Below are 13,092 nucleotides of genomic sequence, written 5' to 3'. Positions count from 1 at the left end.
TCTCAGGTTATCTTTCTTTTTAATTAAATTTGGTTTACTCAAACTAAAATACATTGCATGCTTTTCTAAGAAGGAGACATTTTGAGTAATTTAGTAAATTTATGAAAATGTTTTAACCAAAATGTGTGTTCCCCTGTATTGGTTTGGAATCGGTGAATCAGCAACATCTGAATTGGCAACAGCTGAATCGGCATGTTGACGTATTGGCAAATTTTGTGAATCGGGTCAGCTCACCAATGCATTTTGGTGTAGATTTCTGCTGACATTATAACTGATTCTGCCTTTGGTATGACACATGAAATGTGTTTGCATTGGTTAGGCTCACTATGAAGTGTTAATAAAATAAGCAGTACAACTCTATAAATGTTGGTTGAAATAGTTTCTTTAAATAATAGCTCTTTATTGACCTAAAACAAATAAGCTGTTTTGGAAAAATTAACTAATAGACTATCTCCCATAACTTCTTGAAAAGTGGCAATCAAAAAGGAAAGCCAAAGCCTCACAAAACACTATCTTAATATACACTATTAAAGATAGCTACAGTAAAATTTAATCAGGACATTTACAAATATATATTATGGATGTGTGAATGCAAACAAACTAAAGAAATGTTTTGTGTTCCTTTTCTGCTGTTTGGAAAAAAAAGGAGGGGGGGGGGGGGGGGGGGGAGAATTGTAATGAATCATTCTCAGTGTCCCAATTCAAACCATTATTATTAAAATTAAAATTAAATATGTGACAATTCTTTTCTTCAGTTCCGATCTGACTTCTCAGACAGACTTTTGCCATAACTTGACTTGCAACTGCTAATTTATGAATTTTAACACCTAATGATAAATTATTTCCCAACTGAAACAATATTCATACTAGTAGACCACACAACCTAAATTTTAATTTTTTTTTTGTTTTACAATATATAAATAAATATATATATTTTTTTTTTAAGTATTAAATATAATATTTTTAAAATTAAGTAACACAACCACAAATATTTAACATTTTTAAGTGTTCTCATAATTTTGGCTCATTTATTGTTTGATACAAAAACTACATTTGATTGAAAAATATTTGATTTTTAAATTGTCTATCACTGTGAACAACTTACAAATTACATACATGACACTGTACCTGTAAGTAAAATATAATTCCTTCAAAAAATTGTTTCTTATGTTGCATAATTAAAAAAAAGATTGTGTTTACACTCTCATTTACTATTAAATTGTCCCTCATAGTCAAAAATACATAAGTGTACAAATATTGATATTTCGAACACACACACTGGCTCTAGATAATGCTTATGAAATAAAACAATATCATTATTAGTTACAAATTTATTACAATATGTACTACAAAGCTTTCCTGCTAACATTTGAGATTAGCTTAGAAAATTCAAAGCATAGTTGAATATTAAAAAAAATTTAACAACAACCTACAACAGTCAATGACAAAATAAAATTACCTAACCTCATTCTTATTAAGCTAAACACCTTGTTGACGACGAAAAATTTCTTGAAGATGTTCTGTGGCAGTACGCGGAAGATTCACAGGATGAGAGAGCATTTCCTAAAAAAAAAATTACAATTAAAAGTGTTTAGTTAAAATTAATAAAGATCGAAATACTTACTCACTGTCTTTCCATTGGGTTATTTTTTTTGGATAGTACTTCCTCTTAAGAATTTCAATATTTCCCTGTTTCATAAATATAAAATCACATTCGTTCACCAGAATGGCTTGGAATGGTAGGTCAATTTTTTAGATAGGCAACTGCCTCACCTCACCAGTGGAATTACTGAATAACTGAATGAATTGTCACCATAAGGATCGTTAGCAACAATGAGGGTGATGAAATGAGAATGAAGTATCGAAATAATGAATGAGTGGGAGAAATGGGAATACTCCAAGAAAACACACAGCTAATGGCAACGTCAGGTACCTTTCCCACTAGCGATAATTCTAGGTTTGATCCCATCCGGAACTGAACCCGGATCGCCTTGGTTAGAAGAGTGTGGTTATTTAAATAGTATCTATCACAGCACATCTTACAAGGCAGATCTCTTGACAATTTATCTATGTATAAGATAATCATCAGTTTTCTCATTCAAAAAATGTAGTAATAGTAGAGCACAATTTTTTCTTTAAGATAACCTTATTCCTTATTAATTGGCATGTCAAGGTAAAATGCTACAAACACAAGGGTTATTTTTATACTTTATTGAAGCCAGTAAAAGATGACTCACACATCTTAATTTTTAATGCATATTTTCTTGTTGCTAAAAAGAGTTTTGTTTATGAACATGATTTCAAAAATGACAAAATGTTACTCTTAAAAGGTATTGTAGGTCATTTACAACTGTGTGTTCATGGGCGGTATGCTCAAACTAAACAAGATAACAATAATTTGCAGTTCTTTTAAGACCATTTTTGAAATGATCAATAGTTAGAAATTACATATACCACAATAATTGCATATACAATTTATCTGGCAGTCATTTGTTTCATTACCTCTTGGTGTTATAGCCATACTTTAATATTCACTCACACATCACACCCACTAGGTAAATATAAGCATATCTACTCTCCTCATTAGCTATAATACAGTAAAAAAGGTCTTTAATCGGCACGATTCAGGGCCACAGTCATGCCGGATTAGCAATTTTGTCAGGTTATCGAAAGTCAATATAGTACAAACAGGAATACCAAACGCGAAAATGTTAAACGTGAAATGTAACCAGCTAGAAAACATGAAACACTGTACTGAAATGAAAAACAACAGTAACAATCCCTCAAAAAATTTTGAATGTGAGCAACTTAATAGGTGCAGGAAAATAAAATAGGTACCCAATTAAAGACCTTTCACAGTACTTAAAAAGGAATAGTATCAAAGTTTAAATTACACTAAATTAATATTGTAAATAATCATGTAGTGAAGAACTAAGAAGTAAGTACTAACAAAAAAACATTATAAATTCAGAAGTAAATAATAAAATTTTATGCAAACAAAGACTTATTACATGTGTATACATATTTATTAGTAAATAAACTACAAATAATTACCCATTTGTTCCAAAACAAGTTAATAAAGCACTTATGAATAGTGCCCACCTAAAAAGTGTTCTGACCACCTAAAAGTTGTCATGCCCACCTAGAAAGTTCCTAAACTTTTGGTGGAAATGTGAAAAACTTAAATAAATCAGATAAATAATAAATTTTACAACAAATATGGCAGCAATTTGGTAATTTTATAAGTAAAATTATAGTAGCATTAAAGTTATGGAAGTATGTCTCACATATTATTGGTTTTTGTACTATACCTTTGAAAAAAATTTGTCAAAAAAATGAAAACTGGTAAGAGACAGCCTTAAAAAAAACTGCAAAACAAGACTTCCTAAAACCAGACACTTAAACTTCCTTGAGAAGTAGATGTTACCTGCATGAGCCTTCCCAACTGCTAGGGCAAATTACACACATAGTTTTATCATTTTCAAACCAAATTTATCACTTGTGTACAATAGGAAAACAGACTGTCACAAAGCACACTAGAAGTTTCTAACATTTATGTGTATTCATATCTGTTAAAACAATACAAAATACTCACTCTAAATAGCAAAACCATATAAAAATATTCATTTTTTTAAAATGATACTGAAGTGATTAAAAATGTTAGATGTGCAGTTAAAAAAAAACTTTAGTCCTAATTTATTTTACAAAATACCATATTTTGGATACCTGAAACAATATGCAATAGTATTAATGTGGGTAAACAGGCCAACTACAAAGGTATTACTCCTCACCTGTGGAAATTCAACTACGTTGAGGTCAGGATTTCTGTTTGTAAATGGAGTCCATGTTCCTTGGATAGATGGATTTACAGTCTGACTCATTTTTCGAAAGCGTATGAATGGGTTCCCAGACTGGGTGCGGAGGAACTTGACCCATTTGTTCACCTCATCTCGTGTGAAATTGTGCAGGCTGATGACTTGTCGCTCACCATTTACTATGAAACAAAAATGTTTTAATAAGTCAATGTTATGATTAACAAAAAAATAAGCAGTGTTTCAAGTAATCACATGAAAAAGAAACATTACTTCCAACATACATTGTAAACCAGGATATTAATGTGAATATTCAATATTAAGAGGCTACACTTTAAAGAATTATTTTCAAGATGCAAGCAAGAATCACGTACAATGCTTCTGAACTGATACAAAAAATGTTGTAGCAAGACTAGTGTTTCTGCCAGAGTTATTTTTTTAGAGGGGGCAAATGATCAGTAGGTACTTGATTTGTAAATTTCATCCAACGGAACCATTAAATAAATATAACAGTCAATTTGTTTATATTTTTTTATAGTACTTATGAAAATGTGATACCTACAATAACATTTTTTCTTCAGAATATATAAGACTTATGTAATTTTCCAATAACTAAAACTATTTGACCACAATTTAACACAAGAAGTGACCAGAACCAGACGGTTCGAAGCCCCTCAGGATGTTGCCTGGAAGAAACACTGAGCAAGACCAGAGTCTATTAACATATAATCTTCACAAGCAACTTAAGTTTTCTGGATTATAGGGGCCTAGGTACATTAACATGAACCTAAACTAAAATATATTATTCAATTGCAAAATTTGCTTTAACTGAAGGCTCTTTATACACCAAAAAGTTAAAAGATAAATGTTTAAATTTTTGTTTGGATGCAAATACCACCAATATATATTTTTTTTGCAAGGATACATTTATTTGCATGAACTTGTTTTAATGGAATTAGCTTGACTTTTCATGTGATAATTTCCTTTCAATATTCTGAGTTGTGAACAGTGAATTTTAAAATAAATATTACTGGCAATTTATCATCATAATGCTGTAATGCATTTGAGTTGCATGATGCTTAAAGGTTACTTATAACAGCCTACTGTGTCAAGAGTAATAATGAAAACTGTACTGTAGTTTACGACTCAGTCAGATAAAGCAAAGCCAACTGCTAAATTCAATGGAATAAGTAAGGAGCAATGGAGTGAGACAAGTGTTCTGTTCACATGTCTAGAAGCCAGAGAGGAAGGCAGAAATCAAAGCAGTAAAAGGTTGTATAAAAAAAATACTGAAAACATTTTGTCCCACATAACTTATCTGATAACAAAACTACTGTTTAAAATAATTGTATAATAAACACAAGTCAATACACTAATATTGTAAGAAATGCCAATTATGTGTCCCCCTCTTCTCCAATTGAATTTAGCCCTGCTAACTGCAGTCACCACTATCACTGTCCTCATCAGTTTTGCTGACTCAATTTAATGAATGGAATTGCAAAATATTTTGAAATAAATGTGTGAACTCACGATATTCAGCTGTGATATTCGGGGAGTGATGTCTGCGGGGTTTCACGTAAACAACAATGCCTGGATTACCATTGGCAAAATCCAGTAAATCTGATTCCAGAAATTCTCTGAAACACACAATATTTATAATTTTTTATTTATATATAACATGTTCATAAAAATGTGTCAATTACTCGTCAGTAACTGTACAATATAGGGTAAAGCCATATAAAATACATATGATATCCATGTCACACACATATAATGTATGTTATCACATTGAAAATTATAATATATAATACAATAAAAATAATAACTCTTTGTGTGTGTTGGTAAACAAAATATAAATAAATTTAAAAAAATTAAAAACTATAATCATATGATTGAACAGTCTTCAAATTTAAATAGAAACTGCTATTTATTCCCTACACCAAGTTTAGCCATGGAATATTCATATCTAGTGCTTTTCTTATTATTCATACTTGAGTCTGTTTTTAAGCAATAGTCTATTTAATTTGTTTACTTCCCAATGTCAGGTTGTTGAAGTAAGTTAAAATGGTATTTTTACAACCTATCAAGTCACATTGTGCAGAGTTGGTATGCATATTGGTATGCATTTCTCTAGCATGTCTAGTATTATGTTCATACATATGAAGTCACCGCTGGAAATGAAATTTAAGCTCAATTCTAGATCGCGATATCAGCCAAGTACAGAAGCTTATTTTGTGTAGAAAAGTAGGGGAAGTCATGGAAGTTGGCCAAGGATAATAAAATGAACGAAGGAAAATTTAGTATGTAGTATTGGCAACAGCCAAAGACCAAATAGCACCATGGAAAAAAGATGAATGATAGTGTGAATTTTGGAGCGATAGTAGCAGTCATTTATAAGAGGAAGAGTGAATTAATACATTGTATAGTATATCATTATTAATTTCATAAATAAGTATGTTATAACCATTAAGTAAGTAAAAAGGAATTTGTTTTATATGAGAAGAGGAAGATCATGTTTAATTATATTGTATCAAAATAACAGTACAGTGTAGGGAGAGAATGTGTGGTTATGACTGTAGTAGTGACCAGGAAAGAGCTGGTTCTTTTTTCTCGATATCAAATAAATTAAAAGGAGGAATGACAAATTGTTTTTAGTTAAAATTAAATATCTACAAGAGAAATATTGACAGAAAATGATTATTGTCATAATGCTAAGAAAGGGAAGTGTATTGTATGGCTTTTAAATCTTTTCGATTTGTAGTTTTATGTTAATTCCCTTTGATTTGTTAGGTGAGGTGTCTTGTGTGTGTTTCATCGGCGATGTTTGGTGAAATAGTTGCTTTGGTTAGGTGAATCTTAAAAGTTAATGTAAAAATGGCTCATTTTTCTGTATATTAGATGTGCAATTATTGGAGTGATAAAAACAAAAACGAACAATTTGGTGAGGGTAGGTCAGCTGGTAAAAAACTTTGGCGTATTTCATTTTAGTAAATTAGTAAATTATAGGTGGAAGGTATTGTAAAGGAGACTAAAATTCTACAAGGTCTAGATTGTTTTTCGATAGCGGTATTTCATTTGTATAAAAAAAGAATTATCGTGATTAAAATTTTGTGGTACCGTGAAATAGAAAATAGGCCTACCCAGTCTAGTTTATTTCGCAATACCGAAATATAAATAATTATCTTAATTAAAATTACAGACAGTAATTTTATCAGTATCCGTGAAGAAGAATACAGTCCCACCTGGTATGCTCCATTTTGCGATACTGGTAAAAATGTTAAATATCTTGGTAATATTTTTCTCGGTATCGTGAAGTAGAGTACAGTCCCACCGTGTCTACTTTATTTTGTGATACCGGTATTTAATTTTTTGAAAGTGAGACTTTTCGATACAATATTTTGACGGCAACCCAGGTGTCGCCCTAATTTCCGCAGTCCGTTATGTTGTGCCAACGCCTTTTCCTGCCCGTGGCAGAGGCGTGTAGTGTAGTGCGAACAAAGTGCAGTGTCAGTGCAAGGTGCAACGCGACGATCGGCCGCGAGCCGGAAGTGCAATAGCCGCCCGCGCGGCTATTCTGTGAGAGTTATGGAATCAGTGTATTTTCCCCTCCTGGGACCAATTAGTTACGTAAAACTATTAATTATATTATATTTAAAATACATTTTATAAACCATCCTTCCTGTAATGTTTGATAAGTCATTTTGTTTAATTCTTGTTCACCGCGCGACAAGGCCGCAGTTCGAGCCCAGACCGTCTGCCGCGCTCCGCACGGTTTTCGCGCGCGAAGTTCCAGCGGGGAGAGGGCAGTTCTCGCGACGAGGCTCTCGAGGTTGGACGCGCCGCACAACACGAGGCCATCATCCCTCAATCATTGAGGATCCGTCATTAACTTTCGGTCCATTGTAACTCATTCGCATTGTCGTTGAAATCTGCCTCGAATTTCGGTGATATCAAGTCTGCCGTGTAACGGAGTAGTGAAAGAGTTCACCGCGTCCGCGTGATCGGTGCGAGGGAGCGAAACTGTAAATATTCAGTGTCTTAGTGCATCTCTATGCGTAATCCATGTCGACCACTGATTGGTCAGTAATTGTACTGTGTGATACGTGTTGTGTAGGCTAGTCTGTAAACACCTTTTAGTTCGTGCTCATGTAAACCGGGCGTCCCGCACCAGGAATACTATCGTCGTGTACCGGATCACCGATTGGTCAGGAAATGTACAGTGTGACTCATGTTGTGTAGGCCAGATTCCAAACATCTGTGCGTTCAGAATCAACCAGAAAACGACCACTATTGTGTTAGAGCCGTGCCCATGCACTCGCAAACGGAAAGGGCTAGGATTGTGACAGCGCCATGTATTAAGGGGAAGGTGTAATTAAAACACAACAAAGTTAACTCATAAACTCTTCATTTTGTCACCACTGTCTCCCGCCACATGGCCAGGAACCCGTTCAGAGTTAGTCGGACCTAACAAACCATACAGGAGATAGTTCAGGTGACAACAATTTTATAGGTATTGTGAACTATAACACAGTCCCACCCGGTCAATTCTATTTTGCGATACCAGTATTTAATTTAGCCTATTGAAAATGAGACTTTTAGAAATATAATTTTCACAGTATTGTGAACTAGAATACAGTCCCACCCAATCAACTCTATTTTGTGATACTGGTATTTAATTTATTGATAGTAAGAAATGTTGAGATATTCTCTTGGTATTGTGAACTAGAATACAGTCCCACCCGGTCAACTCTATTTAGTAAAACTGGTATTTTATTCCACATAATTGACCACTTTTCACAAAATTTTTATTTTTCAGTAAAATGATTTTTTATAATAAATAGGGCATGATGTTTATTTTCTCGATACTGCCATAAGTTGTAATGTCTACAGACATAATTTTATTGATAATAAAAAATTGGTATCGCAAAATATAATAGAGCGGAAAGATTATATTCTAGTTTACGATACAAGAAAAATATAATATTAAAAAAATTGAAGTGCATGATAAATATTGTGTTCATTGTTCCCCGCCCAAAACCCCCATATTCCCATGCTTGTCTCGTAAGACAGTATAGGTGGTAATGACGTGACCATTTTGGTGACGTCATCAGGATTATGATATTGTGATCTAAAATAGTCCCGAAATTTACTAAGGGTGCTGTTCTTATTTATTTTGCATGCACTTTTATTACACTTTACCTTTCTGTCATAATTGTTAGACTTTGTATTTTTGTATTTATAAAAAAAATTCTACTCATAGTGTGGCTAAAGTTATTTGTCTATAGATCTGTTTTGAATTGTCATAACTTGACTAAAAATTTTTTATTATATGTTCTCCAAATACATACTATGTGCAATAGACAATGTATAAGGGTGAAATACATAATTTTACGGATGTGATCTGCTACACTTGAACCCATTTGATATGAAAGAATTGCAATGGCAAGTCTAATTTTTTTTTGTGGTGGTATTGTCCCTGGTAGTATGTTTTGTGGTAATTAATATTGTAAGAGACGCCATGAATACAGAGTCGCATCTCTCAGGGCACATGGATTGAACAGCATACCAATTATCTATACATATAATTCTGAACAACACTAACTTTCAATATGAAAACTCAATTGTATGAAGAAACATTTTGTTGGTGATATTGAGAATCAGGGGGGGGGGGAAAAAACTTGATGAGAAGACATTGGAAAGTGGATAAAATTACCTTACTATTAATGTAATGAATGCAATATGTGAGAACAAAGAGAGAAAATTACTTCCAACCAGGTGCAATCTCATTTATAAGATAAACTTTGTTATTATAATTATCTCGATTTCAAAAAAAGACACAACTCCACAATTTGCTATACACACCTGACTCCATTGCTGGCACCATTATATTTACAAAATTTGAAAGTAATCCGCTGTAATTGTACAATAACTCTTCCTATTCCATTCGTTAGAGGTTCTCTTAGAAATCCTGCTTGAAGAAATAAATGGGAATTGGACATTTTTTGTGACTCGTAATTCCTAACCTAGTTTTGGCTATTTGCGTGTATTGGTAAACAAAATACAAAATGTAAATAGAAAAACAAAAAAGACACATTCCATAGACATAAATAAAGCAAAGCATCAATTTTTTAGTAGATGAGCTCTAAGCTATTTTAAAGTACTGATCATTGTATTTTTTAGAATTTCCTAAGAGTCATGCGTTTATTTCACTCTGAATAAAACTTATCACAGTCTTAAAATGTACATCATGCATTCTAATTCAGTATTTGGAAAGCACACTCAATCTGATCACATGATATCACAGTCCATCTTTAAAAAGCAATTTAATTTTTTTGCAATAGTTGCGCTTCTACATGCTCGTTGGCTTCTACCAACGAGCATTGCTTCTACCCACCTTCACTTATTTTAATTTCTATGGATTTAAATAATTTCAATGGCGCCTGCTAAGAAACGTGTTTCTAAGAAACTTAAAAAATCATGGAGGAAACACGTAGATATAACTGATGTTGAAGGTTTTTTAGATGACAAACTACTTGAAGAACGTTTAGGGTAAGATAAAATTTTCTTAGTTCATTTTTTAAAATTTTGTTTAACATAACCTCTCATTGCACCAAAGGTCGTACTTTTTTCAGCTGACAGCACTGAATTAAATCACACACAGTGCACCCTAAAGCTAGACAAGTGAATGCGTTATCTTATTACACAAAACGTGGGATTTGCTTTTTCAATTTCAGAGGAAAGTGAAAATTTTGGGGCGTATTATTTGTTTGTTTAGATATGAGTATAAATGTTTTAAGTGTTTGTAAAGAGGGTGGAAACGATAACACTTCCATTGGCATGCAGCTTTCTTTATGCACACCATATGTTATTCTCTCAGTGACAAAACTACATGGATATCAAATTTATTTTGCAGTTGCCATTACTTTTACATAATAGATTTTATTTGGTCTTTTTGGTAAATGTTACAAAAAGCAGCTTTAGTACTACTATCATTGCTTGTGTATCTCGCAAAACATTCTTTTACTTTGGATTCTTATGAATTAGATAATAGGTTGGGTAATGAAGTGTAAAGGAGTAGTGGGGTGGGAATAATTCAAACTCAGACAATTATTTTAATTGCTAATTTTACTATAAAATTCTGATATAATTTATTACTTGATTTTAATCCATTAAACCCATACAATTTACCTGGACTTAACAAAGCTTTTCACAAACACTTAGGCTACCTATTTTCCCAGAATCAGTTTAAAAAAAAAAAAAATCCAATATTGCAAGAATTGAAATAGTTTAATGATACAAGTTTGTTTTAAAATTAGCAGACCTTAGCCTAACTAGCCCATATTTTTGTAATGATCACCTAGACCTGTAAACATGTAAAAAAACTTGGCCATCCAAAATAGAAATTTTAATTCCCAAATAAAAACTACCCTTCCTAGAAAATAACAAATTTGTAACATAATTATAAAATACGCCATTACATATTCTCCATCCACAAACAAAATTACCGTTTCTGAAAGCATGTGCAAAATTAGTGATCATCTTAAAACTAAGTAAGGAAGTATAAAATATTAGAACCATAATATGTACAACCTTATACACAACTAGCTTTTGCCCGCGGCTTCGCTCGCGTTAAGAAGTATTATTATTAATTAGGTATAGTTTTTGCGGCTTTACTTTTGTTTAGCGTGTGTAAAAAATTAGGGCCTACAAAACTTCTTTGTACACAATATTCTTAACTAATATGTCATGAGGCGCTAAAACTATCAAGTTATTGGGTGAACTTACTCGTGAGCAAGCAACATAAAACTGTCCATGAGAGAAGCAATGTTCTCTCAAGTCAATACCCGTAAATTTGAGAGTTTGCCCCTGAGACTTGTTTATTGTCATGGCAAAGCTGACTTAGGGGAAACTGTAATTGTTTAAATTCGAACGGGATATCATTAGGTATTAATGGGATTCGTGGTATAAATACAGTTTCCCCTTTCGCACACCCAGTTAATATATTGGCTTCCACTATATTGCTATGTAACGCTTTCACTTGCAGTCTCGTACCGTTACAAATTTTTGGTGGTTTTAAATTTTGCAACAACATAATGGGAACGCCCACACGCAGAATAAGCTTATGATAAGGCAAACCTGGCGGTTTCAATGAATTAAGAATTCTACAGGGAAATTAGTAGCGTCATCTGTATTAACCACACAGTATCAATCAATGTATAGACCTTTTCTTTGCCCTCAAACGACATGAGCAGGATATCGTTGATAGCTGCTGCTTGATCGTTCTTTGGAGTAAGTATGGCATGCTCACATAACCATTCAATAGGCTTGTCATGTATATGAATAATGTCTGGATAAACTTTAGACAGCAATTCTTGAACCGTAGTAACAACTGTGCACAATTCTTCCGGGATGTTTATCATTCCATCAAAACGATGGAAAATCACCATTACCGATTTTAAGAAGGAGATATGAAAATCTACCAGCAGACTCATCCCCGCCCAAATGTGCTCTCATATTTTTAGAGAGCTTAAGAATATTAATCTGGGCCACAAATTAGATTTCTTAATGCACGACTTTACTTCGTCAGCTCTGGTTCCTTTTGGCACCACTGGTAGAGTCTGCCGAAAGTCTCCGGCCAGCAAAACTGTTACGCCGCCCATTAATTTTGTATTACCCCTTATATCCCTTAGTGATCTGTTTAACGCTTCAATACCACCTTTATGAGCCATCGTTATTTCGTCCCACATGATTATTTTTGTACTCTTTAAAACTTCAGCAAAATTACTTTGTTTGGAGATGTTGCAAATGGGAGTCTCGGCAGTGATTAAATTGAGTGGTAACTTAAAAGTAGCATGAGCAGTTCGACCACCTTCGAGTAATGTAGCAGCTATGCCGGACGACGCCACAGCCAGGGCAATGCCGTGAGTACTTCTTACTTTCGCCAAAAGTAAATTAATAAGGAAGGTTTTACCAGTTCCACCTGGAGCGTCTAAGAAGAATATTCGACCATCATTTGCATCTGGGTGATTCTACAATTATAGGATATTTCTGTATACCTAAAAATCAAAATGTCAAATACGTTTTAAAATTTCCAAAAAAATAATTTTAATACTTTAAGAGGTACATAATTATGGCATGGTATCAGCAAAGCTTAAATATTTTTATATGTTTTTGTTTTCATTTTTGTATACTTTCACAACCATGTAAATGACATGTGGGCATGTTAATGACATTCATGAGCATGTGAATGATCAGATACACAGCAAATACAAAATTAAAT

General features: G+C 33.1%; 2 protein-coding genes across 4 annotated transcripts in view; one reads left to right on the top strand and one right to left on the bottom strand.

Moving 5' to 3' along the window:
* Positions 1-1,316: 1,316 nt before the first annotated feature.
* LOC134530694 (large ribosomal subunit protein mL43) lies at positions 1,317-10,140 on the bottom strand. Its single transcript, XM_063365773.1, has 4 exons — positions 9,675-10,140; positions 5,343-5,449; positions 3,792-3,994; positions 1,317-1,563 (listed from the first exon to the last, which is right to left on the bottom strand). The coding sequence occupies exons 1-4, from the start codon at positions 9,809-9,811 to the stop codon at positions 1,480-1,482; spliced, it is 531 nt and encodes a 176-aa protein (XP_063221843.1). The 5' UTR covers positions 9,812-10,140; the 3' UTR covers positions 1,317-1,479.
* A 69-nt stretch (positions 10,141-10,209) lies between these two features.
* LOC134530693 (ribosome biogenesis protein NOP53) overlaps positions 10,210-13,092 on the top strand; it is a 47,563-nt gene continuing 44,680 nt past the window's right edge. For 2 of the 3 annotated variants that reach the window (XM_063365771.1, XM_063365772.1), the window contains exon 1: positions 10,212-10,361. In XM_063365771.1, coding sequence (XP_063221841.1) covers positions 10,246-10,361 — 116 coding nt within the window. In that variant the 5' untranslated portion in view covers positions 10,212-10,245. Of the gene's footprint in view, positions 10,362-13,092 lie in introns of all 3 variants that reach the window. The other variant, XM_063365770.1, reaches the window with a different exon arrangement.

The sequence above is a fragment of the Bacillus rossius genome, chromosome 3 (assembly GCF_032445375.1).
Source record: "Bacillus rossius redtenbacheri isolate Brsri chromosome 3, Brsri_v3, whole genome shotgun sequence".
In the NCBI taxonomy this organism is placed as follows: domain Eukaryota; kingdom Metazoa; phylum Arthropoda; class Insecta; order Phasmatodea; family Bacillidae; genus Bacillus; species Bacillus rossius.
This window is presented reverse-complemented; position numbering and strand designations above follow the sequence as displayed.

Bases quoted from the DNA above. Each gene is read 5' to 3' on its own strand.
- LOC134530694 (XM_063365773.1), bottom strand. From the start codon at position 9,811: ATGTCCAATTCCCATTTATTTCTTCAAGCAGGATTTCTAAGAGAACCT. The intron at 3,995-5,342 runs GTGAGTTCACAC...TTTGTTTCATAG, and splicing joins GAATATCACAGCTGAATATC to TAAATGGTGAGCGACAAGTC. The intron at 1,564-3,791 runs GTGAGGAGTAAT...TTTTTTTTTTAG, and splicing joins ACGTAGTTGAATTTCCACAG to GAAATGCTCTCTCATCCTGT.